At 56.9% G+C, this 25,653-nt stretch overlaps 3 protein-coding genes across 3 annotated transcripts; all 3 read left to right on the forward strand.

The window, feature by feature from the left end:
• Nucleotides 1-226: 226 nt before the first annotated feature.
• On the forward strand, nucleotides 227-5,940 carry LOC125917982 (T-cell surface glycoprotein CD4-like; the record flags this gene model as incomplete). The annotated part of the gene is made up of 6 exons (XM_049624042.1): nucleotides 227-536; nucleotides 1,679-2,014; nucleotides 2,742-2,942; nucleotides 3,505-3,629; nucleotides 3,963-4,030; nucleotides 4,394-5,940. Coding segments are annotated over 6 exons (1,071 nt in total), but the record flags the coding sequence as incomplete, so codon positions are not given.
• A 3,042-nt stretch (nucleotides 5,941-8,982) lies between these two features.
• Nucleotides 8,983-12,888, forward strand: LOC125917976 (probable G-protein coupled receptor 162). The gene is made up of 4 exons (XM_049624032.1): nucleotides 8,983-9,961; nucleotides 10,661-10,850; nucleotides 11,451-11,608; nucleotides 12,122-12,888. Exons 1-4 carry the CDS (start codon nucleotides 9,095-9,097, stop codon nucleotides 12,671-12,673), a joined length of 1,767 nt encoding a protein of 588 aa, XP_049479989.1. The 5' UTR covers nucleotides 8,983-9,094; the 3' UTR covers nucleotides 12,674-12,888.
• A 551-nt stretch (nucleotides 12,889-13,439) lies between these two features.
• LOC125917978 (prolyl 3-hydroxylase 3) lies at nucleotides 13,440-24,534 on the forward strand. The gene is made up of 15 exons (XM_049624035.1): nucleotides 13,440-14,295; nucleotides 15,228-15,380; nucleotides 15,701-15,902; nucleotides 15,977-16,108; nucleotides 16,595-16,731; nucleotides 17,084-17,173; nucleotides 19,069-19,121; nucleotides 19,235-19,302; nucleotides 19,419-19,543; nucleotides 22,197-22,298; nucleotides 22,644-22,794; nucleotides 23,013-23,130; nucleotides 23,213-23,288; nucleotides 24,079-24,219; nucleotides 24,359-24,534. The coding sequence occupies exons 1-15, from the start codon at nucleotides 13,804-13,806 to the stop codon at nucleotides 24,527-24,529; spliced, it is 2,211 nt and encodes a 736-aa protein (XP_049479992.1). The 5' UTR covers nucleotides 13,440-13,803; the 3' UTR covers nucleotides 24,530-24,534.
• Nucleotides 24,535-25,653: the final 1,119 nt, after the last annotated feature.

Consider the following 25,653-nt stretch of genomic DNA (forward strand, 5'->3'; position numbering starts at 1 on the left):
TCAGGCCTTGGGTCAGGCAATGGGAGAGGAAGAAACCTGGTGGGGGGGAGGGAAGGGGCAGGGGGCAGAGGAAGGAGGGAGAGAGGCAACAGAAGAAAGGGAGGGAGAGGAGGAGAAGGAGGAAACTCTGCCTTGGGTGGGGGGGGGTGGGGTTGGACCCACAGGTGTCAGCAAGGGTGATGGAGAGACACTCTTGGTTCCTGGTCTTCCCTCCCCTTGGGGATAGTGTGTATGTGACACAGGTGGCCTGCTCCTTTCCACAGTGACTGCCAAGGTGGACCCCAGTGGCAGCAGCAGCAGCAGCAGCAGCAGCACCAGCATCCACCTGCTGCAAGGGCAGAGCCTGACCCTGACCTTGGAGAGCCCCTCCGGTAGTAACCCTTCGGTGCAATGGAAAGGTCCAGGGAATAAAAGCAAGAGTGGGGTCCACAGCCTCTCACTGTCCCAGCTGGAGTTGCAGGAGAGTGGCACCTGCACATGCACTGTCTCCCAGAGCCAGAAGACATTGGTGTTCAACACAAACATCTTGGTGCTGGGTAAGAGGGGCTCCTCTCCCCTGCCGTCTCCCCTCTGCCTCGGATGTGAGGGACCCCAAACCCCCTGGAGGAGGCCCCAAAGGAGGAACAACGTTAAGGGCATCTGTTTTCTTTGTTGTCTCAGCTCCCCAGTCCCACTAAGTTGTAAATCCACTTACTTAGGGACCCTAACACCAGCAAGCCAGCCCTGATGAAATTCTACATTGCTCCTTTAAATCGTGAGCCGGCGGGGGAGGTGGGGGACACCTGGGTGGCTCAGTCAGTTAAGCCTCTGTCTTTTGGCTCAGGTCATGATCTCAGATCTGCCCCCCCCCCCCCCCCCCCCCCCACCCCCCCCCCTTGGGGCCTTGTCCTGACACCTTGGGGGTTGGGGCCTGGGGGCGGCTTCAGTTTCTGTGTCTCCGTCTCTCTCTGCCCTCCCACTCATGTATGTCTCTCTTTCTCTCTTTCTCAAAAATGAATAAACATTAAAAAAAAAAATTTAAATCGTGAGCCAGGCACCCTGGTTGGGGGATGCCGGGTACCAAGAGCCCAGAAGGCAAGTCCCACCCCAGATCCTGCCCTCTGTACTTATGTGACACAAGGTAGTGTAATGTGGTGGCTAAGTGCACAGACTGACTTAAGTCCTGGCTCTGACCTCACCGGGGGACCTTGGGCCAGTTACTGAACCTCTCTGTGCCTTGGTTTCAGAGATGATGCTCGCTGTGATAATACCTCCCTTGTAGTGTTACAGCGAGAATTGATTCATGTAATGCACTTAGAACAGTGCATGGCACATAGTAAGCCCTAGTCGGGCATTTGCTCTTATCTTACGAAGGCTGATGAATTATACACCTAAGTAGCACATGCCAAACATCCCCTGTGCTCCAGGGATCCTGAGAACAGAGTGGACCCTGTGGCTGGGCTGTTCTACGAGGGCTTCCAGGGGGCAGAGGTGCTGCCTTGGGAATCTGCTGGGGTGGAAAGACTAGAGAGATTTGGAGAGGTAGATGGGAATTTAAGGGCCAGAAATAGCAACCTAAGTGTTTGAACTCACTTGGCCCCCTTCCATCTCTTTGCTGCCCCCACCACATGCCCTCCCTACCCCATACACCCTCATCTTCCTATCTCCTGACCCAGCTTCTCTCTCTTCCCACCTCCAGCTTTCCAGAAGGTCTCTAACACGGTCTATGCGAAAGAAGGGGAGCAGGTGGAGTTTTCCTTCCCGCTCAACTTCGAAGATGAAAACCTGACGGGGAAGCTGAGGTGGAAGGCAGAGGGGGCTCCCTCCTCCCTGCTCTGGATCTCCTTCACCTTGAAGAACAAGAAGATATCTGTGAAAGAGGTTGACCAGTACTCCAAACTCCAGATGAAGGACTCACTCCCGCTCCACTTTACCCTGCCCAACGTTTTGTCTCGTTATGCCGGTTCTGGAAACCTGACCCTGGTCCTTGACAAGGGACAGTTGCAGCAGGAAGTAAAACTCGTGGTGATGAGAGGTGAGGAGTTAGGCCGAGCAGCAGAGGAGAGGGGCCGAAGGTGGAGGGGTGAGGCCCAGCAGGACAGGCCCGGTGGCCCGACAGAGCTGATCCAGGGTCTTCTGGTTTCAAACTGAGACTGGAGTCCCCATGTCCTTCCTTGACCTCCATGAGCCGGCCTGGGGTGGGATCTGCTGAGAATCCCCAAAGGGCATGAGCTGAGAACCAGGGTTCTAATTCTGCCTTCAGCCAACCCTCTATGATCCTGACTGAACTCCCTGCCTCTGTGGGCCTCTTTCTTCTAATGAAGATAACAAAATCTGCTCTTAGGGTGATCGTGATGAGGGTAGTGTCAGGCTACCCACTGAGCTCTTTGCTTCCTTATCTCCCCCATCATCATAACTCCACAAATAATCACGGCTAATACTTGCTGCTTAGTACACGCCAGACCCACTCCAGCGTTTTACATGTGTCTGTGAATTTATTGTGTATTTAACTGTTTTCTGAGGCTTGGTTGTCAGGTGACTGCAGGACACAGCAAGCAGTGGGGTTGGGATCCAAATCTAAGACCCTCGGCCTCAAAAGCTGTATTTGCTTTATACAACCGCAAGAAAATGCGCTCTGAGAGGCTCAAGGAAGAGTAGCCATGTAAAGTGTTTTGATTGTTCCACCGAATCCCCTTAGAGCAAGGAGGTGCCAGGAACTCAGAGGTCCAGGCTCCCAGCCTCAGGCTCTTGTCCCTCTGCAGTGACTCAGTCTGGGAACAATTTGACCTGTGAGGTGCTGGGACCCACCTCCCCTGAGCTGACGCTGAGCTTGAAACTCGAAGAGCAGGCTGCCAAGGTCTCAAAGCAGCAGAAGATGGTAAGGGTGGAGGACGCCGAGGTGGGAACATGGCAATGTCTACTGAGTCACAAGGACAAAGTCTTGCTGGCATCCAAGGCCGAGGGTGAGTACGGATCCAGGTTCCATGGCCTAACCCCAAGCCCCTCTCTCTTCATCTGTGGGACCTTCCCCAGGTTGGTGGACACCACCCAGAGTCCCAGCGCCCCAATCCCTCTGAGACAGGTGGGTTATTCTCATGCTGCCTGGACACACAGAGGCCAGGACGGAAGGCAAGGTGAGGTTCTTACCTGGAGTCCCACAAGTTCCCACTTCCCTAAGCTCTACAGCCCTGGAATAGGGCCCACCTGACCAAGAGTCCCCGCCCTGCCTCCTTCCTGACACACGGACACATGGACACACACACACACGCATGCACTGTATACAGCCTGAAACCGCTGCTTCTAGTCCCCAGGGTGTCCTGTATGGTTTTCAACCCTTAAGGCCCCTTCCTCAGCCTTTCCCCTTCAGCCCTGGGGGTCACGAGAGCCCTGCAAACCCTATCCTGTTCTCCCAGCCCAAGGATGAGACCCAAGCGTAACTGGGCGGTGAGGCCTTCCTAGGGCCCTCCAGAATGCCTGGCCCCCTGACAGCGGGCAGTGAGCTGAACACATCTTTCTCTCTTGCAGTTTTGCCTCCTGTGCTCACCAGGACCTGGACAAATCTCTTGACCATCGTGCTGGGCGGGGTCCTAGGCCTTGTGCTTTTCACTGGGCTCTGGGCCTACTGCTGTGTTAAGTGCTGGCACCGCAGGGTGAGTGAGCCTCCCCAGAACCCCCTTTCACTTCCCACAGGGCATGTGAACACCGGAGACCTTTACAGCAACAAGGATCTCCTGTATATGCGACGCACTCGTGCTCTGGCTCTTTCCGCCCGCGCACCGAGTTCCCTCACGGGCGACTGGGCCCTGTCCCAGGTCCCATGCAGAGGGAGAGACTGGAAAGAGCAAAGGGTTAATTCTGGGACAGATGGCCTCAGCCACAGTAACTGCTTCTCCTCTCCCAGCTCTCCCCATTCCTGCCTCCAAGGGGCACCTCCCTTCTGGAGGCCTGGGACCCTCATGACTCCTCTCCTTCTTCCTGGACAGCGCCAGGCAGCTCGGATGTCTCAGATCAAGAGACTCCTCAGTGAGAAGAAAACCTGCCAATGCTCCCAGTAAGGAAATGGGTTGAGGGGGCCGGGGAGAGTGGGAAGGGGAAGAGGAGGGCAGGAGTGGGAAAGAAGAAAGAGAGGAGGGATACAGGGGAAGGGGAGGGGGGTTAAAGGGAGGTGATGGATGAGGAAAGAAGGGCACATGGGGTCTCCGGGGGAGGGGGGGGGGGCAGGGGTAGGAAGCAGGAAGAAGGAGGAGGGCAGAGGAGAAGGGGCCGAGGGCCTGGGATATTTCTGGATATGGCCCTACAGCTGTGGCCCAGAGGCCACCACTGCACGAAGGGAAAGTGCAGTATGGGAGACACGGAGCTGTGAGGAGGCAAAGGAGTTGGGGAGGAATAAACTTGCTCTTCTTTTTTCCTCCAGCCGGTTACAGAAGACATGTAATCCCATTTGAGGCACAGGACCAGGGAGCTTCCCACTTGCAGTGCAGCCTCGCCAGCTGTCTCCCCTTGCGTTTCCTGCTGGGCTTCTGGGCCTGCGGACCAGATGAATGTAGCAGACCCCAACATTTCCGGCCGTCTCCTGCTCTCTTTGTCCACACTTGGCCATTGGCTCTCCTCTTGCAGAGGCTTACACCATTTCCTCCCCATTTCCTTTGCATCAAGCCTACCCCTGATCCATGATTTCTTCCCAGCTCCCTCCCCCATTGCCTCCTGGGCCCAGGGAATCACATGCGACCAGCCGTACCTGGCATGGAGGGCAAGGGTGGGTATCTGAAGCATGAAGGATAGGGCTGCCATTTTATTGGACAGGACCTTGGGACCAGAGGGGACAGGCACTAGCCCGAGATCACACAGGCAGTCAAGGGCACATCCAGATCAAAAGCCTCCTGACTGCTAGTGTCCACTGCTCCATTCTCCCCGCTTCCTCACTCTGTTTTGGCAGGGCACGGACTCACATCCTGACCTGTGCACAAACAGGCACCGCTGGACACAAACCCATGTACATAGCCCACCCTTGTGCACAGACACAATTCCTTTATCACCCAAGCAGTACGTCTCAGTTTATGAGCCAGTCTCACATCCTTTGTCTGTTTAAACCTTATGAAACTCTTACGGAGCTAGTACTGACAGGACCAAGATTAGCATCTCCAGTTTATAGACCGGAAATGGAACTCAGAGAGGTCAGATGATTGCCCAAGGTCACACAGCTAGTACGTGCCAGAGTCAGGACTAGCGCAGGTCTCTTAACCCCTAGTTCTGTGGCTGTTTCCTGAACACAGACACAAACACCACGCAAATCTCTGCATCTGTTTAGTCACTGATGCCCAGTACCCACCTTTGGATTCATAAAAGCACACCACCCCACTCAGGGTCTGCCTCAGAGAGTTCAGAAACACAGAAGAGGGCCTCCCTGCCTAAAATCCCTCTCTCTCACCTGCTGGTGGCAGAATCCTGTTACCAGAGGACAAAAGCTGGCAGTTCTCCTAACCAGAGCACAGGCTGGGAACACAGGCCCTGTGGGAGAGAGTGACCAGTGACCTACCACTCACCCTGTTGCGGAACCTTCTGGAAGGTGAGCTTTGCCAGGGGGAGGGGGCGAGGAGCTGGCTGGAGAGAGAATACTCTGAGAGGACCTCGTGGAAGGGTTCAGTCCCTCTGCCCTGCACTTTCCTTCATCCCTCCTCCAAACCATTCAGGAAGCAGGAAAATTGGGGTTACAAGTATTTTTCCTCCTCTTCTTGAACCATCTCTCTCAGGAACCCTCAGCCTCCTCTGCCTTTCCTTCCTTCCCTTTCTCACCACCTGTGTCAGTCCCTACCCCCTTTCCCTTGTCTTCTCTTTCCAGCTTGCCCCTTCCAGGGAGGACACCCAGTTCACACCAAGGCTCCCCACTGCTTGCTTCGTATTCCTGCCTGCTCCCGCCCTGCCTCCCTGAGCTGACAGAAAAATACAATAAACTTACTGTAAAGAAGATGTTCTTCTTTGTGTGTGTGTGTGTGTGTGTGTGTGTGTGTGTGTGTGTGTGTGAGAGAGAGAGAGAGAGAGACAGACAGACAGACAGACAGACAGCCACAGACAGACTCGTCTCTGGGGACCTACCTGGATCTCCCAATCTTTGGGATCAGACAGACCCAGAGGAGAGGTGCCAGGCTTCCAGGGAAAGGAGATGAAGTTTCCCTCCGGGAGGGAAAAATTCTCTGGAGGCCCATCACCCACCTGCCCACCCCACAGGGCCTTGTGTGTGCAGGAGGCCAAGACCTTGTAATCCTGTGCGTGTGATGTACTGAGAGGGAGAGGCCGCAGGGGTTGTGTGTGCTCTACACATACATGTGCGTGGTGGGAAAAAAGGACCAAGAGAAACTGTAATGTGTGCATGCTAATGGTGTGCATCCCCAACAGAAGTGTGAGTTTGTGTTCCAGGAGAAGGAAGCGGTATGTGTGTGGGGGGAGGTGGGGGGTGGATATATTCTTTTAGACCTGTGTCCACCAGCCCCGCCCCCAGCAGCCCCAGCTCCATCACAGCCTCCAGCACATACCCCACTGAGCTACACCCAGGGCGCAGCCCTCACGGATACACACAGTGACACACGCTTCCTCCGCCCGAACAGCCAGCTCCTCAGTCCCCGAACACCACCAGCTGCCTCTCTGAGCCTGTGTTCGTGCGGAAAACCGGGGTGGGGTGGGGGCAGGACACGAACCGTCTCACCAATGAAGCCGGTTCCCCGCCAGCGTCCTCGCCCCCTCCCTGCCGGCGCCTTCCTTGCCCCTCCCCCTCCAAGTCACCGCCGTCCAGTTCCCCGCCCCGCACTCGCCCCCGCGCCCCCCCGAGCCGCTTCCCTGCCGGACCCGGACCCGGGGCTCACGGGCGGCATGCCTCCGGGAGAGGGGGGCTTGGACAGATCTGGGGAGGGCAGAGACTGAGTGAGCGGCGGACCGAGCCCGGGAGGCTGGGACCGAGGAGGGGGAGGGAGGCCCGGAGGGAAGGAGGGAGGGAAGGAGGAGGGCGGGCGAGCTGGAGCCGGCGGGCGGCGGGAGCCCGGGCGAGCCGCGTCGGGAGTGCGGTCTCCATGGCAGTGCCGGGCACAGCCAGAGGTAAGACGACCCCTGCCCTGTCCCCCGCGGCCCCCTCCTCTCCTTACCCCAGCCGCCTTCTCTCCCCTCCGGCCGGCCCCTCCTCCCCAGCCACCTGCTGTCACTGCCCTGGAGAACACGGTGGGTGGCAGGAGGGAGGAGTCGCCTGACCTTACCCCTTCACCCCGAAGGGCGAGGGACCCCTGACAGCGGTGGAGTCCCCCAGATCCTCCCTCCCACCTTCCTCTGATCTTTCTCTGTCCTTCACCTCCTCTCTGTCCTTCACATCCTTCCTCCCTCCCTCCCTCTCTGACTCCCCATCTCTTTTTTCCTAAACCCACCCTCTGGGCCTGGGTGAGGGTAGGTGGGAAGGGGTGCCAGGCTGTAGGGGAGAGTAGTGGGGGGGGAGCGCTTCTGACCAATTCCTTCCACCTCCCTCTGGCTGGCCATTGCCATGGCAACTAGGGTATACTGGGCTCCGGAGGGAACAAAGGTGGGGGGCGACTAGGACCTCTCAGGGAGGGCTAGGATCTGAGATTCTTCCACAGGAAGTAGACCCTCTCACTTCTGTGCCCCATTTTTACCCCTATTTGCCCCCAAAGCCATTAGCTCATCCTTCTTGCCTCCACTCTGTTCAGGGTTTCATCTGATTTCCTCTTAGTCCCCTCCCAAGGGCTCACTGAAGCTCAGCTTCAGGAAATTCAGGACTATCCTCCTTCCCATCAGAGGGAAACTGAGGCTGGGGCATGGGAGGAAAGAGTGGAGGTCTACCAGTGGGATGCTGCACCTTATTCAACATTGGGCTTTTTCCTATTTCCTGCTCCCTCGTTCCATGCAACCCCTCTTCCTTCATAAGCCTTCTTGTGAAGGGTCTCTGGGGTTTTCCTTCTATTTTCAGATACTATCACTTTGCCCCTTCTTTCTCTTCTGCTCAAACTCTCCTCCTTCCCCCTAGTTCCCCATCTTTCCATTTCTGGATGCTTCTGATGTCAGCGGTTTCCCCGCCTTCGGGTTCCCTAGCCCCCCCCCCCCCCCCCCCTGGCTTCCTTTCTCCCATCTTCCCAGGTCCCTAGTGAGCTAGAGGGGGATCATGCAGGCTTGGGGGAAATGGGGCTGAGCACCAAGAGCCCTGGGCCCAGGAGCTGGAGCATCGGGGAGGAGCTGTATTAGCACACATATCCCAGTTTACCATGAACCCTCAAGAAGAAACAAGTCATGTATCTGCCATCAGTAGCCCTGAAGAGAGATTCAGGGACATGAAGATAGGGATTGAATACTACTGAGCAGAGGATATAAGAAGAAGGGACCAGGGAATGACAGAGGGAGGAAAAAGGGCTGAAAAAGGGTAGGAGACAGGAGGTCAGAATATCTTCTTTCCCTGAAGGTCTGGAAAGCAGGGCTCTTACCTGTGTGGGCTATGTGATTGGCCATCTGGTTTAAGCCAGGAGAATGTTCTGAATGACCCTATGACCCCTAGTAATAGGTTGTTTGCGTATACTTTCCAGAGAAGGGGGCACAGGAAGTCAGCTGGAGACCAGCCCAAGCCCTACCTTTGCCCTCCCCCCACCACATGTCGTTTCTCCTTTGCAGTTTGTCCAGGTGGCTGACCCTTACCCCCACACCCTTTGGGGTGCCCAGAAGATCCCAGGCTGGTCAAGAACCAGAGGAAGAAGAGAACTGGAAGTCCCGGCATGGGGACCAGAGCTCCTCAGCCAGCCTCGTAGTTGGGAAAGCAGTCAGCTTGCTCCTCCCGCTCCTCCTCCCCCTCCCCCTTCCCCTCAATTATAGGGATACTTCAGGAAGGGCCCCACCCGGTATGGAGGCTGAGGATCACCTCTGCTGACCCTCAGCCTCCTCCCCTGCCCTCCACACCTAACTTTAGCTGGGTCGGTCATGCAATGCTGAGCAGGAAGGTAGGCCTAGCCGTGGCCTGCTTCACTACAGGGCAAGGATTGTATGCATAATGGGTGTGTGTGTGAGTGGGGCTCCAGGGTGAGACCTAGCCCCCACCCCCAGGAGTTCAAGGGGGGGTGGGGGGACCGAGGATAGGATGGCTCGGGGCGGGGCAGGGGCAGAGGAGGCCTCCCTGCGCTCAAACGCATTGTCCTGGCTGGCCTGTGGGCTCCTGGCACTGCTGGCCAATGCCTGGATCATCCTCAGCATCTCGGCCAAGCAGCAAAAGCACAAGCCGCTGGAGTTACTGCTCTGCTTCCTGGCGGGCACACACATACTCATGGCGGCTGTGCCCCTCACCACCTTCGCCGTGGTGCAGCTACGGCGGCAGGCTTCTTCTGACTATGACTGGAACGAGAGCATCTGCAAGGTCTTTGTGTCCACCTACTACACACTGGCCCTGGCCACCTGCTTCACAGTCGCCTCGCTCTCCTATCATCGCATGTGGATGGTGCGCTGGCCCGTCAACTACCGCCTCAGCAACGCCAAGAAGCAGGCGCTGCATGCTGTCATGGGCATCTGGATGGTCAGCTTCATCCTCTCCACGCTGCCCTCCATTGGCTGGCACAACAATGGCGAGCGGTACTACGCCCGTGGCTGCCAGTTCATAGTCTCCAAGATTGGCCTGGGCTTTGGCGTCTGCTTCAGCCTCTTGCTCCTTGGGGGCATTGTCATGGGGCTGGTCTGTGTGGCCATCACCTTCTACCAGACGTTGTGGGCCCGGCCCCGGAGGGCTCGGCTGGCCCGGAGAGCGGGGGTTGGGGGTGGGGCCAAGGGGGGTGGGCCAGGGGGTTTGGGTACCCGGCCAGCTTTTGAGGTGCCAGCCATTGTGGTGGAGGATGCCAGAGGCAAGCGGCGGTCCTCGCTGGACGGCTCTGAGTCGGCCAAGACATCCCTGCAGGTCACCAACTTGGTCAGCGCCATCGTCTTTCTCTATGACTCACTCACAGGGGTGCCCATCTTGGTGAGATTGGGGTCCCCCACCTGCTATCCTTAATATCCAGGCCCCAGCACAACCACCTGACCTCGAAGTCATCAGCCATACAGCAGCTCCGCCGTCCACCTTCCTCTTTTCTGCCCACCCCTGCTACATTTGTGAGCTCCCCACCTCTATCATCCGTCTCCTGGTTCCTGTCACCCCCAGCCTCATCATCTGTTTCCCAGTTGCTGCTGCTCAACCCTGTCATCCGTCCTTTACTGCCTCCACCTATCTTCCAGCTCCACCAGGTACCCTGTGTCTCCCTGCTTCAGCCCCTGGACCTCCATTCTCCATTCCCTGCCACTCTGCGGTTACCACAGGGCCTCTCAGCACTCTGGGTGGAAACCCCAGAGAGCTCACCCACCACCCCAGCATTTTGCATCCCCGTCTAGTCCCTCTTCCTGAATTTCTCTCTGTGTTCAAGTTTTCTCTACCACCTCTGCTTCTCCCCCAACCCCTCGGGGGCTTTATCTTCACTACTTGCCCCTGATCTTCCTCTGAATCAGTCCCTTCCCCTCTGTTCATCCCATTCCACCTCCAACTTTGCCTCTGTCACGATCCTCTGTGAACCGGGCCGTCCTTTCCTTCCTGTCCACCCACTGCACTAGGATATTGGATCTGGGGTCAAGTGGGACCTCTGAGCTCTGGGTCGTGACCCCGCGCCATTCCCCATCCTCCCGCTAGGTGGTGAGCTTCTTCTCCCTTAAGTCGGACTCGGCTCCGCCGTGGATGGTGCTGGCTGTGCTGTGGTGCTCCATGGCGCAGACGCTGCTGCTGCCCTCCTTCATCTGGTCCTGCGAGCGCTACCGTGCCGACGTGCGCACTGTGTGGGAGCAGTGCGTGGCCATCATGTCGGAGGAGGATGGCGACGACGGTCAGAGGAGGGACCGGGCTTTGGCTTTCCCGGGGGCTTGGACTCCCTCTTCTACCCATTTCTACCAGCCCTTCTCCGTGTGGGGATGGGCTGTCCTTGAGTGCCCCCTGCTGGACGGAACCCGCGCCACCCTTGGGCTGACTCCAGGCTCCCTTTTCCCTAATCACGCAACCAGATGTACTGGGAGCTCCCTCCACTGGGCGTCGGTTCCCCCCTGGAAGCCCACACTACCCAGCTTTGCCTCCACTCTCCAGGAAGAGTGCCTGAGAAACAGGCCAGAGTCCTAACACAACCATAAAGGAAGGCTGTGGAATTAAGGGGAGGTTAGCCTCCCTGAGACACACCCCCAGCTACAGGGACAGTTGTTGGGGGTGGGCTTGTAACTGTTTCAATAAATACGTCTGTATGTATGAAGCACCAGGGACTAAGCACTGAATGCAACAGATGTTAGACGCTCCTGCTTTTCCTCTTGGAGCTTACAGACTAGTGTGAACAGGATTCTCTGGGGAGCTTAAAAAGGGCGCAGGAAGTTTTAAGGGGGGGAGAGGAGGGGAGTGGGTATTCCCTGCCTGTAACCACTCTGCCCCTTTTCTCTCCTAGATGGCGGCTGTGATGACTATGCAGATGGCCGAGTGTGCAAAGTTCGTTTTGATGCTAATGGTGCCACAGGACCAGGGGGCAGGGACCCCACCCAGGTGAAGCTGTTGCCTGGAAGGCACATGCTGTTTCCCCCTCTTGAGAGGGTCCACTACTTACAGGTATGGGACTAGGGAATGAATCTCCTATTCTGGGTATCCCCGTTCTTCTCGTGTCCAGTCTCTGAGAGCCATCCTGACTCCCCATTCCCTAGCCCTGGCCTGCAGGGCACCTAAGGGGTAGGTGAAAGAAAAGTGTGGCAAGAGAGGCTTCCCTTCAGACCTCTCAGAACCAGGTTTGCCCGTCAGAGGATTTTTTTTTTTTAAGTTTATTTTTGAGAGAGAGCAGGGGAGGGGCAGAGAGACAGGGAGAGAGAGAATCCCCAACTCCCAAGTAGACTGCACACTGTCAGCGCAGAGCCGGATGCGTGGCTCCAACTCACAAACCCGGAGATCATGACCTGAGCTGAAATCAAGAGTCTAACGCTTAACCAACTGAGCCACCCAGCAGCCCCCAGAGGATGTTTTGCAAAAGTTTAAGGGGGTGAAGCCATCTTGCAGCATCCCCACTTAGGTTCCTGCCTTTACCCCCTTTGTCCCTATAGCCCCTCTGGGTCTACTTGCTCCTCTCCCCAGGTCCCCCTGTCCCGCCGTCTGTCCCATGATGAGACCAACATCTTCTCTACACCTCGGGCACCAGGCTCCATCCTACATAAGTGGTCATCCTCTGATGACATCCGGGTCCTCCCAGCCCAGAGCCGAGCCCTGGGGGGCCCTCCTGAGTACCTGGGACGAAGACAAAGGCTGGAGGATGAGGAGGATGAGGAAGAAGCTGAAGGTGGGGGGCTGGCCAGCCTTCGCCAGTTCCTGGAGGGTGGGATGTTGGGGTCAGGTGGGGGACCCCCACGGGGTCCTGGCTTCTTCCGGGAAGAGATCACCACCTTCATTGATGAGACACCTCTGCCTTCTCCAACTGCTTCGCCGGGGCCCTCTCCTCGCCGGCCCAGGCCCCTGGGCCTCTCACCCCGCAGGCTTTCCCTTGGGTCCCCTGACAGCAGAGCCGCTGGACTTCCTTTGGGCTTAAGTGCAGGGAGACGCTGCTCCCTGACAGGAGGTGAGGGGAGTGCAAGACCTTGGGGAGGATCCTGGGGCCCAGGTAATCCCATTTTCCCCCAGCTGACGCTGTGAGCCCAAGTGGGCCTTCAGGACTCAGATGAGGGGCCCTGAGTATCACCTGTTCTGGCCCTGAGCCTAGGGCAGCTGCCTCCAGACTCCGGGGAGATGGGCGCTGGATCTGGGGCCCGGAGCCCCCGCTGTCTCCTATCTCGATGACCAGAGATGTCCTACTCACCTTCCATCATCCTTAGCAAATTGTATTAAAGCCTGAAGTGTTGCCATGGAAACCTTGGTGTCCATTGTACTAGAGTGGTAAAGGATATGATTGGAGGCTGGGCGGTGGAATGGCTCAGCGAGGACAAAATAGAGCAGGGGCTGTGGACAGAGGCACAGAAATACACCCGGAGAAGGACAAACTCAAACATGAAGACATCCACAGGGACGGGCATATAAGAGCATCTTGTGCTGGGCATGGGCATGGGGGGACACTTGAGTGTGCTGGTTTGGGGCGTGAAGGATCTTTGTTCAGATTGGTGGAAGGTGGTTTCAGGGTGTGATTCCATCTGCCATGCTCCAGCTCTCCTCCTTCCCCCAGATCCACCTAAGGCCTCACTTTCTGGGCAGGAAAGGATTTGGGCCTGACTTGGTATCACAGGCCTGCATCCCATGTTGCATTTTAAAGGTCTTTTTCCAAAAGTGTGTGTGGGTAGGTGTATGGGAGGCTTCCACACTCCTCGTCCTGGACTCAACAGTGTGTGGGCGGGGGTGGGCGGGGCACAGAGTGGAGGGGAACACAGCTGCGGTAGCTACATTCACCCCATGGGCCTCAGGGTTGGAGTCGAGGGTCCTAACAGGCTCCCCATGCTGTTTTCCAAAGCACCGGTCCCGCTCCAGTTCCAGCCCTTTGCCATCTGCTCTTCACGGCCCGCCTGTTTCTCGGCCTCCCACACTACCCTTCGTCTTAAAGACTGCTTTCTCCACTCGCTGCCAGGCTTCCTGACTTCTCTGGCTCTCATAGTGGCCAATATGGGTTGAATCTGGGCTCCATCAGCACTCCTTGGCCCCGCTCATTCCTTCTCTCTATCTCTCCTCCCTCCTCTCCCTCTCTCCTTCCTTTCCCCTCCCTCTCCCATCCCCCTATCCTCTCTCTCCCTCTGGGCTCCCGCATTCCGCTTCGGCAGCCGGCCGGCGCCTCCGGCACCATGCTCCGGCTCCTCCGGTTGCTGCTGCTACTGCTGCTGCTGCCTCCGCCGGGGTCCCCCGAGCCCCCAGGCCTGGCCCGGCTGTCCCCGGGTGCGCCCCCCCAGGCCCCGGACTTGCTCTACGCGGACGGGCTGCGCGCCTACGCGGCCGGGGCTTGGGCGCCGGCCGTGGCGCTGCTGCGGGAGGCGCTGCGGAGCCAGGCGGCCCTGGGCCGCGCGCGGCGGGACTGCGGGGCGCGCTGTGCGGCCGAACCGGGGGCCGCACTCCCCGCCGTGCTGCTCGACGCCCCGGACTCCGGGCCCGGCCCGGCGCAGGGGGCCTGGGAGCGGCTGCTGCTTCGCGCCGCGCTCCGACGGGCCGAGTGCCTGACCCAGTGCGGGGTGCAGAGGCTGGGCCCCGGGGGCGCGGCGCGGCTCCGCGTGGGGAGCGCGCTCCGGGACGCCTTCCGCCGCCGGGAGCCCTACAACTACCTACAGAGGGCCTACTACCAGGTGCGGGAGCCGCCCGGGCCCTTTCCGGGGTCCTGCCCCGACCCGCGCTGCGCTGCTACTTGGAGCTCGCCAGGAGAGGGCGGAAAGCCGGCGCCCGGGACTCCGGGTGGGGCTGGGAGGGGGGGGGGTGAGGGCGGTCAACGGACCTCTCCTTTTGAGCAGGTCCCATGAAAACCACGTCAAGTGCCTGTTGCGGTCGCCGAGGGACAGCCTAAGGGAGAGTGGGAGCAAAGTTGGAGCGGGGCTGGGTGGGTTCCTGAGACAGGGTGGAAATAGATCGGAGACGGAGGGAACGGGCCTGAAATGTTAGGTCTTCCTGAGACCTACGTGGGGTGATAGCAGCCTCTTCCTAGGAGCGAAGCGGAGGGGATGGGGGGAAACCCCACCGTTGGACTGGAAGTATTGGCGGGGGGGGGGGGGGGGGATGGGTGCGTTGAGTGTGAGCCTTTGCCTGGCAGGGGCAAAGCTGAGGAGCGGTGAGGCCGGACGTCTGGGGGGCGGGCCGCAGCTACTAGTTCAGTAGCTAATGCCTACGTGGCTGGGGAGAGGGGGGCGCTGGTCCCACACACCTCAGCTCAGGGTCCTAGAGACCTGCGGGTTTTACTGGCCGCTCAGGTCTCCCCCACTTCCCTACCGCACTTAGCCATCACTTGCACCTTATCTCCCAAACTGAGGCCCTGAGGTCCCTCTGCCCATATCGCACCTGCTCCAAAGTCTTGAAACCCCTCTTTCCTTAGCAACCAGACTCCTGAACTTCCCCAGAATACTGGTTTCTAGGGGGTCTGGAGGTTGAGAGATGGACAAGTCTTCCAGATGGTTTCGGGGCAGTTCCTGCTGTGCGTGTGGAATGGGAAGGCCAGTGAAGGGGCAGAGAGAGAGGTCTGACACCAATACCTGAGGGCACTAACTTCCTCATCCTTCCCACTTCTCAGCTGAAGAAGCTGGACCTGGCAGCCGCCGCAGCACACACCTTCTTTGTAGCAAACCCAACACACCTCCAGATGCGGGAGGACATGGCCAAGTACAGGCGTATGTCTAGGGTGCGGCCCCAGAGCTTCCGGGACCTGGAGACTCCCCCATACTGGGTGAGACTCTTTGACTGGCTAGGTCCATGGGGCTCACTGGGCTCTGACCTGTGTAGCTCAGGTGTCAGGAGATGCGTGTCCTCAGTAACCCTGGATGGAGAGTCCCTCTCTGGGACTTAGCTTTCTTCCTGAGGATCACTCAAGTCCCGTGTTCTACCATTCCGATCCTGAGACCCACCCTATATTCCCCAAGGTGAAGTGGGGTCTGGAGTCCATGCCCCAAATGAGACCAACGCCCCACCCCTTCTTTCTACCCCCCAATCTTGTTTGGCACCCTGCCCCCAGGATCTCGAGTGACCGCCCACCCCCCTCCCCTACAGGCAGCCTATGACGATGGCCTGGAGCTACTGGGGCGTCAGGAAGCAGGACTGGCACTGCCCCGGCTAGAGGAGGCCCTGCAGGAGAGCCTGGCCCAGGTGGAGAGCTGCCGGGCTGGCTGCGAGGGGCCTGAGGAGCAGCAAAGGGAGGAAGAGGAGGAGGAAGGGACTGGAGGCCAGGGGGGCCTCTATGAGACCATTGCAGGTAAGGAGCTGGGGGTTCGTGGTGCCACGGAGAGAGGCATCACAAGCTGAATGGTTCACCTGTGTCCTCTGCAGGGCACTGGATTCGGGTCCTACAGTGCCGGCAGCGCTGTGTGGGGGACGCAGCCACACGTCCTGGCCGCAGCTTCCCTGTCCCTGACTTCCTTCCCAGCCAGCTGAGGCGGCTGCACGAGGCCCATGCTCAGGGTCAGTTGGGGAAGGGTGACTGGGGTTGGAAACAGGGGAAGTGAAGGTTTGCCTCTGATGGTATCCTGAGCCCCATCTCTGCATCCCTCCCATCTGTCTCTGGATCTCTAGTCGGTCAGGGCTCCGTGGGGACCATCACTTCAGGAGAACTCTCGTTTGCTCTCCTTTGGCGCCGTTGTGGAAAGCTCGGGAGATGGGTCACAGGGCTCCTTCTGCCCTTGCTGCTTCTCACCTTCCTTTAATCTCTCCTCTCTTCCTCCCCTTTGAACTCTGCCTGTACAGCTCAGGTATGTTTGAGTAAGCTTTGGAAAGAAGCAATGGATGAGTGTGTCTTCCAGGGGGAATGGGGGCTCTGGAGTCGTTTGGCATTGGGAGACCACCTTCTCTGGCTCGGCCTCTGTCTCCCCGTCTTCTCTGCCTCTGCCCAGGGATCACTGCCTTTCTCAGTCTCTGGGCCCCGCCCCCACCCTCTTGCTCTGTCTCCAGTGGGGAATCTGTCCCAGGCTATGGAAAATGTCCTGAGTGTCCTGCTCTTCTACCCGGAAGATGAGGCTGCCAAGAAGGCTCTGAACCAGTATCAGGCCCAGCTGGGAGAGCCGAGACCTGGCCTCGGGCCAAGAGAGGTAACCCCCTGCTCCATCCTTACTCTGTGAGGTAACCCGAAATCAAATATACCTGCGGAGTCACCCGGACTCTGTCTCCCCATCTGGTCCACTACAGGCAACCCCAGATCCGCATCGGACTTGTCTCCGCTCCCTGCTCCCCACTTCAGACTCTCCTTCCCGAGTCCATGTGCCAGCCATCCCCCTTCCCTGAACTTCACCACTCCTTGCCCCTGCCTTATGTGTCCTCCTGTGCGCGCACACAGATGCGTGCACACACACACACTCCTCCCCCCACCATCCTCCAGCCTTAACTTCCCTGCCCCACTCTCCTTGTCTCACCCCCTTCTCCCTGCTGCCCACCCTGCCTCAGGACATCCGGCAATTCATCCTTCGATCCTTGGGGGAGAAGAGACAGCTCTACTACGCCATGGAGCACCTGGGGACCAGCTTCAAGGATCCTGTGAGTATCTCTCCTTCTCTCCATCCTACCCTTCAGTGCGCCCCCAGGAGGAGGAGAACAGTGATGCCCTCCATTTGTTTCCCACCCTCCCTGGGAGGCTTGGAGAGGAGTCTGCATTCCCAGTTTTTCAGGGACAGAGACAGTTACCTGTAGTAGAGGGCAGCTTTGGGGTCATGCAGGCCTAGGTGTTGGTCTCTTCTCTGCCATAAACAAGCTCTGGACCCTCACTCGCCTCAGCCTCAATTTCCTTACCTGTAAAATGGGAACATCACACCTGTCTCATGGGACTCTTGAAACCATAGCACTTGCTAGAAATTAGAGAAAGTTCTGTTGCTGCTGCTTTCGTTACTGTTCTTTTTATTGTAGTCATACGAGGAAACGAAAGGGCAGAGTTTTGTTCATTGCTAGGATGACAGCATATAAAGCAGGTTTTCTCAACCTTCTTGGCACCATTGACTTTTTTGACTTGATAATTCTTTGTAGGGGAGCAGAAGGGGGCTTTCCTAGGCATTGTAGAATGTTCAGCAGCTCCCCTGGCCTCTACCCAATAGATGTCAATAGCACTCTCTGAGTCATGACCATCAAAAATGTTTCCAGACATTGCCAAATGTCCCCTGTGGGGCAAAATCTCCTTGTTTGAGATCCTCTGGTTCAAAGCATAGCCTCTAAAGCTAGTTTAGTATGTATGTATGTATGGATGGATTTTAAGAAGGCTCCACACCCAACATGGGGCTGGACCTCAGGACCCCAAGATCAAGAGTCACATGCTTTACTGACTGAGCCACTAGGTGCCCCTCTAAAGCTAGTTTGAGTCTCAACTCTGTCACCAACTAGCTGTGTGATCTTGGGCATGTTACTCTACTTCTCTGTGTCTTAGAGTCTTTTTTTTTTTTAATGTTTGTTTATTTTTGAGAGAGAGACAGAGAGACAGACACAGAGCATGAGCAGGGGAGGGGCAGAGAGAGAGGGAGACGCAGAATCCGAAGCAAGCTCCAGGCTCTGATCTGTCAGCACAGAGCCCGACTCAGGGCTCAAACCCACGAACCTCAAGATCATGGCCTGAGCTGAAGTTGGACACTCAACTGATTGAGCCACCCAGGTGCCCCTGTCTTTTTTTTTTTTTTTAAGTTTTATTATTTATTTTGAGAGAGACAGGGAGACAGACAGAGAGAGAGAGAGAGAAAGAGAGCCCATGAGCAGGGGAGGGGTAGAGAGAATCCCAAACAGGCTCCACACTGTCAGTGCAGAGCCCAGTGTGGGGCTCAAACTCAAGAACCGTGAGATCATGACCTGAGCTGAAATCAGGAGTCGGGACACTTAACTGGCTGAGCCACCTAGACACTCCTTAGAGTCTTCAACTGTAAAATGGGCACATTAAGACAAGGTGTTTCATAAGACTGGAGCACCTGGGTGGCTCAGTCAGTTGAGCATCTGACTTCGGCTTGGGTCATGATCTCACGGTTTGTGAGTTCGTGCCCTGTGTGGGGCTCTGCTGACAGCTTAGAGCCTGGAGCCTGCTTCGGATTCTGTGTCTCCCTCTCTCTCTGCCCCTCCCCTGTTCATGTTTTGTCTCTCTCTCTCTCTCTCGCTCTCTCAAAAACGAATAAATGTTAAAAAAAATTTTTTTCATAAAAGGTGTTTCATAAGACTATTGTGGACATTAAACAATAAAGTTTCATGTAGTCCACTTTTGTGTATAAAGTTGTTAGAACAGCACCTGACAAATAGTTCTATGTAAGCAGTTGTTGTTACAGAGTTTGGCCCAGCACCCAGGGCTCCTGACAATGAGTCTGGGGCTTTTCTCACCTCTACCTTCCTCTCTGAAAGTTCAGAGTCTAATGTCAGGGGTTCGGGCTGGATGTGGTGGGTGATGGTGCTTTTCCTGACTGTCCCAGGATTCCTGGACCCCAGCAGCTGTCATCCCAGAGGCACTTAGAGAAAAGCTCAGGTAGGAGATGCCCTGTGGTGGGAGTGGCCTGGCCTGAGCTGGAAGGTGAGGGAGGGGTCCTGGAAGGTCTGGACTGGCCTGTGCATCCACTGAGTATGTCTCTCACCCCTGAGAGAGGATCAAGAGAAGAGGCCTTGGGACCATGAGCCGCCACAGCCAAAGCCCTTGACCCACTGGAAGGGTAAGTTCCCAGGAGAGCAGGAAGCAGGAGCTGAGAGGGCCCCGGGGCCGCCAGCTACTGCTGGGTCTGCCCCCAGGGGGCACTCAACACTCTCTGTCCTGTTCCTTCCCCTGCAGATGTCCTCCTCCTGGAGGGAGTCACCCTGACCCAGGATGCAAGACAGCTGAATGGGTCAGAACGGGCCGTGTTGGATGGGCTGCTCACCCCAGCTGAGTGTGGGCTGCTGCTGCAGCTGGCCAAGGTAAGAAGACCTGTGAGTAGGCACTGTTGGCTAGTTAGGGACCTCAGGCTCAGCACACCCAGCCTGCCCCCTGTTCTGCCATCTCTGGTTCTCCAGGGGCCCTGCGCCTGCCACTACCTCACCGCTGTGGACAAGTTCCTTTCCTCTTAGCTGAGGTGGGGTGGGTGGACACTCTTTACAAAGGAATTTTGCTAGAAATTGATAGGAAGAACAAAACAAAAACCATGAAGGGATAAAAAAGGGTGAGTGTGCAGGCGAGGATTCCTTGATTAGCCGAGAGTTTAATTATCGGCTTGGCTGATAGCTTAGCAGACGCACAGGCGTCTTCTTCCATCCATTGTATCCCCTGCTCGTTTGGGTTGAATGATCCATATTCACCAGGTTGAGTCTCAGTGTGCCTTCCACACACACTCACTGAGTATCTGCTGTGCACTCAGAACTACTGGGTTACAGGGGGAGGTAGATGAACGTAGACCTGCCTTCAGGACCTCACTGCATAGAGAAAGAATCAGACACAGAGACACATAATTAGAGCGAGGGGTAAGTTTGCTACATGTACCCATCCAAACAGAAGCACCAAAATGCAAAGTCACAGAAGGCTTACTGGGCGGAGGGAGGTGGGCTGGCATTTGAGCTCAGTCTTAAGGATGAGTTAACAAGCAGAGAAGGGGAAGAAAGCCAGGCTGGAAGGGAGAAGGACAGGGGGTACTCTGGCAAGTGCAGTAGAGCACGGGAGTTAAGAGCATGGGACAGTGATTACCTGGGTGAGTGATTTTAATGTCTCTGAGCTGAGCCTAGTTTCTTGAGCTGTAAAACAGGGATAAAGGCAGTGGTTCTTTTAGGGTTGTTGTGAGGTAGTACATGGTAAAGGTGTTAGAAGAATATAAAAAGTGCTTAGGGTTAGCCATCGTCTATTATCTATCTATTATGTATTATCGCTATTATCATCAGGCTGTGGATCATCCAGAAGAGGTCCAGGGGAGAGAACCCAAAGGTGGAGGTACAGAAGAGATGGCGAAGGGCCTCCTGTACCCTACCAGGGAGTTTGTAGGTGGTGGACAGCTTATTGGAGAATTTAAGGAGGGGTTGACTTTTACGTTCCCATCCCTCAGCAGGAGCAGGGTCCTGAGTCACCATCCTGCAGAATTGGTAGATCCCTCTAGTGGCACTGTGGAGAATGCAGTGGGCGAGGAAAGTAAGGGGAGAGGCTTCTGGGGTGATGCAAGCATGCCACTGCCTTAGGTTAGATCTTTATTGCAAGGAAATGGAGAGAGGGGACAGATGAGAAAATATTTAGAAAGTCAAAGATAGAGAAGTTCAGGACTAAAGGATAGAGTCAGGGATAACTCCCAAGTATCGGACTTTCTTTCTGTTCCTTCATCACACTATATTCATTCAGGCCTCAGGACCTTTGCACTTACTATTTCTGCAGCCTGGAACATTTTCTCTCTCACATGTTGAAGTGGCTCCTTCATACCATTTGCTTTCAATTTGGATGTCACCTCATCAATTAGCTGTCCCCTAACCACTGCCTGGGTACTCTCAAGGTTGAAACCCCGTTTTAATTTTCTTTTCTTTCTTTTTTTTTTTTAATTTTTTAATGTTTATTTTATTTTTGAGGGAGAGAGAGACAGAGCATGCACAGAGGAGGGGCAGAGAGAGAGAGTCACAGAATCGGAAGCAAGCTTCAGGCTCTGAGCTGTCAGCACAGAGCCCAACACAGGGCTTGAACTCACAAACTATGAGATTGTGACCTGAGCTAAAGCTGATGCTTAACCGACTGGGCCACATAGATGCCTCCGTTTTTTCCTTTATACCACTTGTCACCATCTGAATTGATCTGGCTTGTTTATTCATTTATTATCTCAACATATGAACTGCATGAGAGCAGGGACCTTTTCATGTTCACAGTTGTGTACTCAGTGCCTAGAACAGTGCCTGACATATAGTAAGCACTCAGTACAAATTTGTTGAATGAATAAATACAAGGAGAGAAGGTTAGATGGCTTGGGTGACCATGGAGTTTATATGCAGGGTTACAGGTAGTGGTTTCAAAAAGGGTTACAGGTAGGTGTCAGGAAAAGGACATCCAAATACCGGGAGACCCCCAGGTAATGAGACTCGCGTAGGTGGTTGGGTAATTGGGACTCAGCATCAAGGGTCCTCACGTTCTCCAAGAGTGTGTCAGGTGGGAAAAGGTCAGAGACCTGCTGTCTCCCCACCTTGAGCTGGTTGGGACCTCGCCTGACTATCAAACCTCCTGCTAGGGCCTTGTTTCTGGAGAGACTCCTGTATTATTAGCTCATCAGGAGTGAATGCTCAAGCCCTTCCTGCCCCGCTTCCCCAACAGCCCTTAGCCTCTCAGAGGCCCCTTCCCCACTGTAGGAAGCTCTCCAGCGTTCTGGGCATAGAAGCCCCGTGAGTGGGATTCCATATCTTTACCAGAGAGTGACAATACAGACATGAAGATAGTCATTCTGCGTGAAGGGCAGCAGCTCAGGGAGGGGGGCCACCAGAGAACCTTGGGGGCTTCTAGCTTCTTGCAGGAAGCGGGAGGATTGGAGGAAGGTCTTGTATCCCTGTGGGCAGTGAGGTGGGAGATAGCCTGGGACCCAGGGAGTATGACTCCACAGCCGACTCTCTCCCTCCATAGGATGCCGCTGAGGCTGGAGCCAGGTCCGGCTATCGTGGCCGCCGCTCCCCTCACACCCCCCATGAACGCTTTGAGGGGCTCACAGTGCTCAAGGCTGCACAGGTGAGAGGAAGCCCCCCTGCCCTTGTCTGAAGCCCAGAACCGGAGAAGAGGGTACGCAGGAGGCTGGGAACCCGGGCCTGGGCCTCTCCTGTGGAAGGGCTCTCCAGAGACCGAGAGTACCCGAGTCCTCTGCCTAGAGTTGGGGGTGGGGTAGGCGTTCTGAGACGCAGGGACCTGGGTTATGGTCACAGAGCCAATGGAAGGGGCAGTTTGGGCTGATGGACAGAGCCTGTTGCTGAGACTCCAAACCCGTGGGTGGAGAGCAATGGAAGTAGGGCAGGGGCTGGGTCTGGGCTGTCCTTCCATGGTCCCCTCCTTTCCCGCCCTTCATTTCTCCGCTTGCAGCTGGCCCGGGCCGGGGCCGTGGGCAGTCAGGGGGCTAAGCTGCTTCTGGAGGTGAGCGAGCGCGTCCGGACGTTGACACAGGCCTACTTTTCCCCGGAGCGGCCCCTGCATCTTTCCTTCACCCACCTGGTGTGCCGGAGTGCCATAGAAGGTAATCGCCAGGGACCCCAGCTGTTCCTCCCCAACCTCGAGCCCCTGTTGGGCACTGCACACCCTCAGCAGCCCCCGCACTCTGTGGGTTTTCTGACTCCCCTGCCCCGGTGAGGGCCTGGCTGCTCGGCCCGGCAGTGATCCCCCGAAGCCGCAGGGTGGGTGTGGATGGCAGTGGATGGGCCCCGGGGGTGTTCACCAGGCCCCTTTGCTTCCCAGGAGAGCAAGAGCAGCGCATGGACCTGAGTCACCCGGTGCACGCAGACAATTGCGTGCTGGACCCCGACACTGGGGAGTGCTGGAGGGAGCCCCCGGCCTACACCTATCGTGACTACAGGTGGGCGCCCCCCACCCCCAGGGGTCAGGCAGGCGGGCCTGGGTTGGGGGTCTCACTGCCTGCTGTCTCCTTCCCTTTCCAGTGGGCTCCTCTACCTCAATGATGACTTCCATGGTGGGGACCTGTTCTTCACAGAGCCTAACGCCCTCACGGTCACAGTAAGCAGGGTAGGGGGTGTGGGGGTGTCACAGGGAGCCCAGCTGTGGACTCAGGATTCAAAACAGAAGGTTCCCAGAGGCAAATGCAGGGAAATGGCCTGGGACCACCTTAACCCTTTCCTTTCCTGGCCTCCCCAGCCCTTTCCACCACTGGTCTGTGTTCAGGGGCTCTCTTAGAGGTTGATTACCCTTCCTCAGGGGATCTCGAGTGGCCCCTCCACACCCTGCCTTCAGTGTTTTCCTCACCTCCTTAGGTAGAGTGGGTAAAGCACAGGACCCCCAACCCTATTCCAGGCATAAACCAGGGGCTAGAATTGGGCAGAAGGAGAGGGGCAGTGAGTTCTCATCATTTATTTCTCCATTTTACCCACTTAGCTTCTTCTCCGTTAATGCCAGCTACTGATAATCCAAGGCCTCCTTGAGGTGGAAAAATGTCCCCAAGATCCTTATCCCCAATACCCAGAGTCTGGTACTGCATTCGCACCCTCAGATTGCATCACCCTGGGTCCAAAGGGTTGGGCAGGGGTTGGGAAGGGACCGGCAGGAGGCCCTCCATGGAGGCCCCTTTTCTTTAGCTCCCAACTCCTCTAGCCTTGGTCTGGCACTTGTGCTCCTCAGGTTGAGGCCGATTTCTCATTTCTCCCAAGATAGGCTCTGAATTCAGGAATGGGAAGTGATGGGTAGGAGAGCTGAACATTTTGTGCCCCTGCCCCCATCCTGCTCTAGGCAGTCGGGGCCAAGTTCTCTGAGAGCACCTATCCCTGGAGCTGAACCTGCCCTCACCCCCCAGGCTCAGGTTCGTCCTCGCTGTGGACGCCTCGTGGCCTTCAGCTCCGGTGGGGAGAATCCCCACGGTGTGTGGGCTGTGACGCGGGGACGGCGCTGCGCCCTGGCACTGTGGCACACCTGGGCCCCTGAGCACAGGGAGCAGGTGAGGAGGAGCGGGAGCAGGAAGGGATGGCCCTCCTGGTGTGTGAAGGATGAGGGGCAGGGGCTGAGATGCCCCAGGGAGGGTCCTTGGGGCAAGGCGATGCAGGGGATTGGGCCAGACTCTCCTCCCCACTCCCTAGGAGTGGACAGAAGCCAAAGAGCTACTGAAGGAGCCAGAGGAGGAAGAGGAGGAGGAGGAGGAAGAGGAAGAAACGCCAAGCAGAGACCCTTCCCCAGAACCCCCCAGCCGCAGGCTTCAGCGGGTCCAGGACAGAGTTGGGAAACCACCTCGGGTCCGAGAGGAGCTGTGAGGGACTGAGCCAGCTCCTTGGGGAGGTGGCCACTTGACTTGTGAAGGGCCACCTTGATGCCAGGACCCACGAGAAGCCCCCATGTGATGAGAGCAGAACAGCGAGCTCTCTGTCCCTGCACCCCTACTCCCTTGGGGATCACGAGGGCTGTCCAGCCCTGGACTCAGAGGACAGTGCACAGACGAGCCTAGAGCTCATGAGGCCTGGCTGATGGACCTCCAGCCCTAGGACAGACCGAGGACACTATGCCTCCCTGGAAAGAAATGGCAGGGTTAGGACCCGACTGCTTCCAATGTGGAGGATGAGAGGGAGGATAGCCCCAGTGCCCTGTCCCAGCCTGTAATAAAGAGCTGAAGATCCCTCAGCCAGGGCCCGATGGAGTGTATCACAGTTTTTCTGGTGTCTGCAGAGGGGAGTGGCTGTGGCTGGCCTGGGAGGAGACAGGTGTCTTTGGGCCTCCCAGAGGCGGGGCCACTCAAAGCCTGTGATTTGTCAGGGAAATCTCGGCCACCTGCTCCCCGCATGCAAATGGACCTAAACCCCTGACAGCTGCTCCTTGGGCCTCCAACTCTAAGCCCTGTCTTCCCTCTCTGAGCTTGACCGAGACATAGGGCAGCCTGATCCCTCTGGTTCCAGCCTTCACAGCCCCAGCAGGACTCCGTGAGTCATGGGGGCAAGGAGTGGGCCAAACCCCAGATGGGAGCGGGGTCGGGGTTGCTCCCCGCTTCCCACCCTTGGTCCACTCAAAGCAGGGACAGGCCCGTCCATCTTCCTCTCTGGATCCCCTATGCCTTTCCCCACCCCCCAGGATCAGACCCAGGGGCAGCTGGTTGGGGTTTGTTGAGAAGAAGGATTATCCAGATCAGTCCCTTCTAATCTCAGCTCCTGCCTGCACCCTCCCCATATTCACCGTAACCCTCTTACCCCCCTTCCCCACAACTCTGAACTAAGAGTCCAAATCTTGGGCATTGACGATGAGCCACCTCTCACCTTCCTATTCTGGCTCCTGGACTGGTTGCTAGGCAGGCCCTGACTGCCACGATCATCAGCGTTGGTGGGGGCAAGGGCCTGGCGGGGTGGGGGGTGGGGGGGCTGGAGCTGTGCTTGCTTCTGCTCTTCTGCCC

This window comes from Panthera uncia, unplaced genomic scaffold, assembly GCF_023721935.1.
Source record: "Panthera uncia isolate 11264 unplaced genomic scaffold, Puncia_PCG_1.0 HiC_scaffold_353, whole genome shotgun sequence".
In the NCBI taxonomy this organism is placed as follows: Eukaryota; Metazoa; Chordata; class Mammalia; order Carnivora; family Felidae; genus Panthera; species Panthera uncia.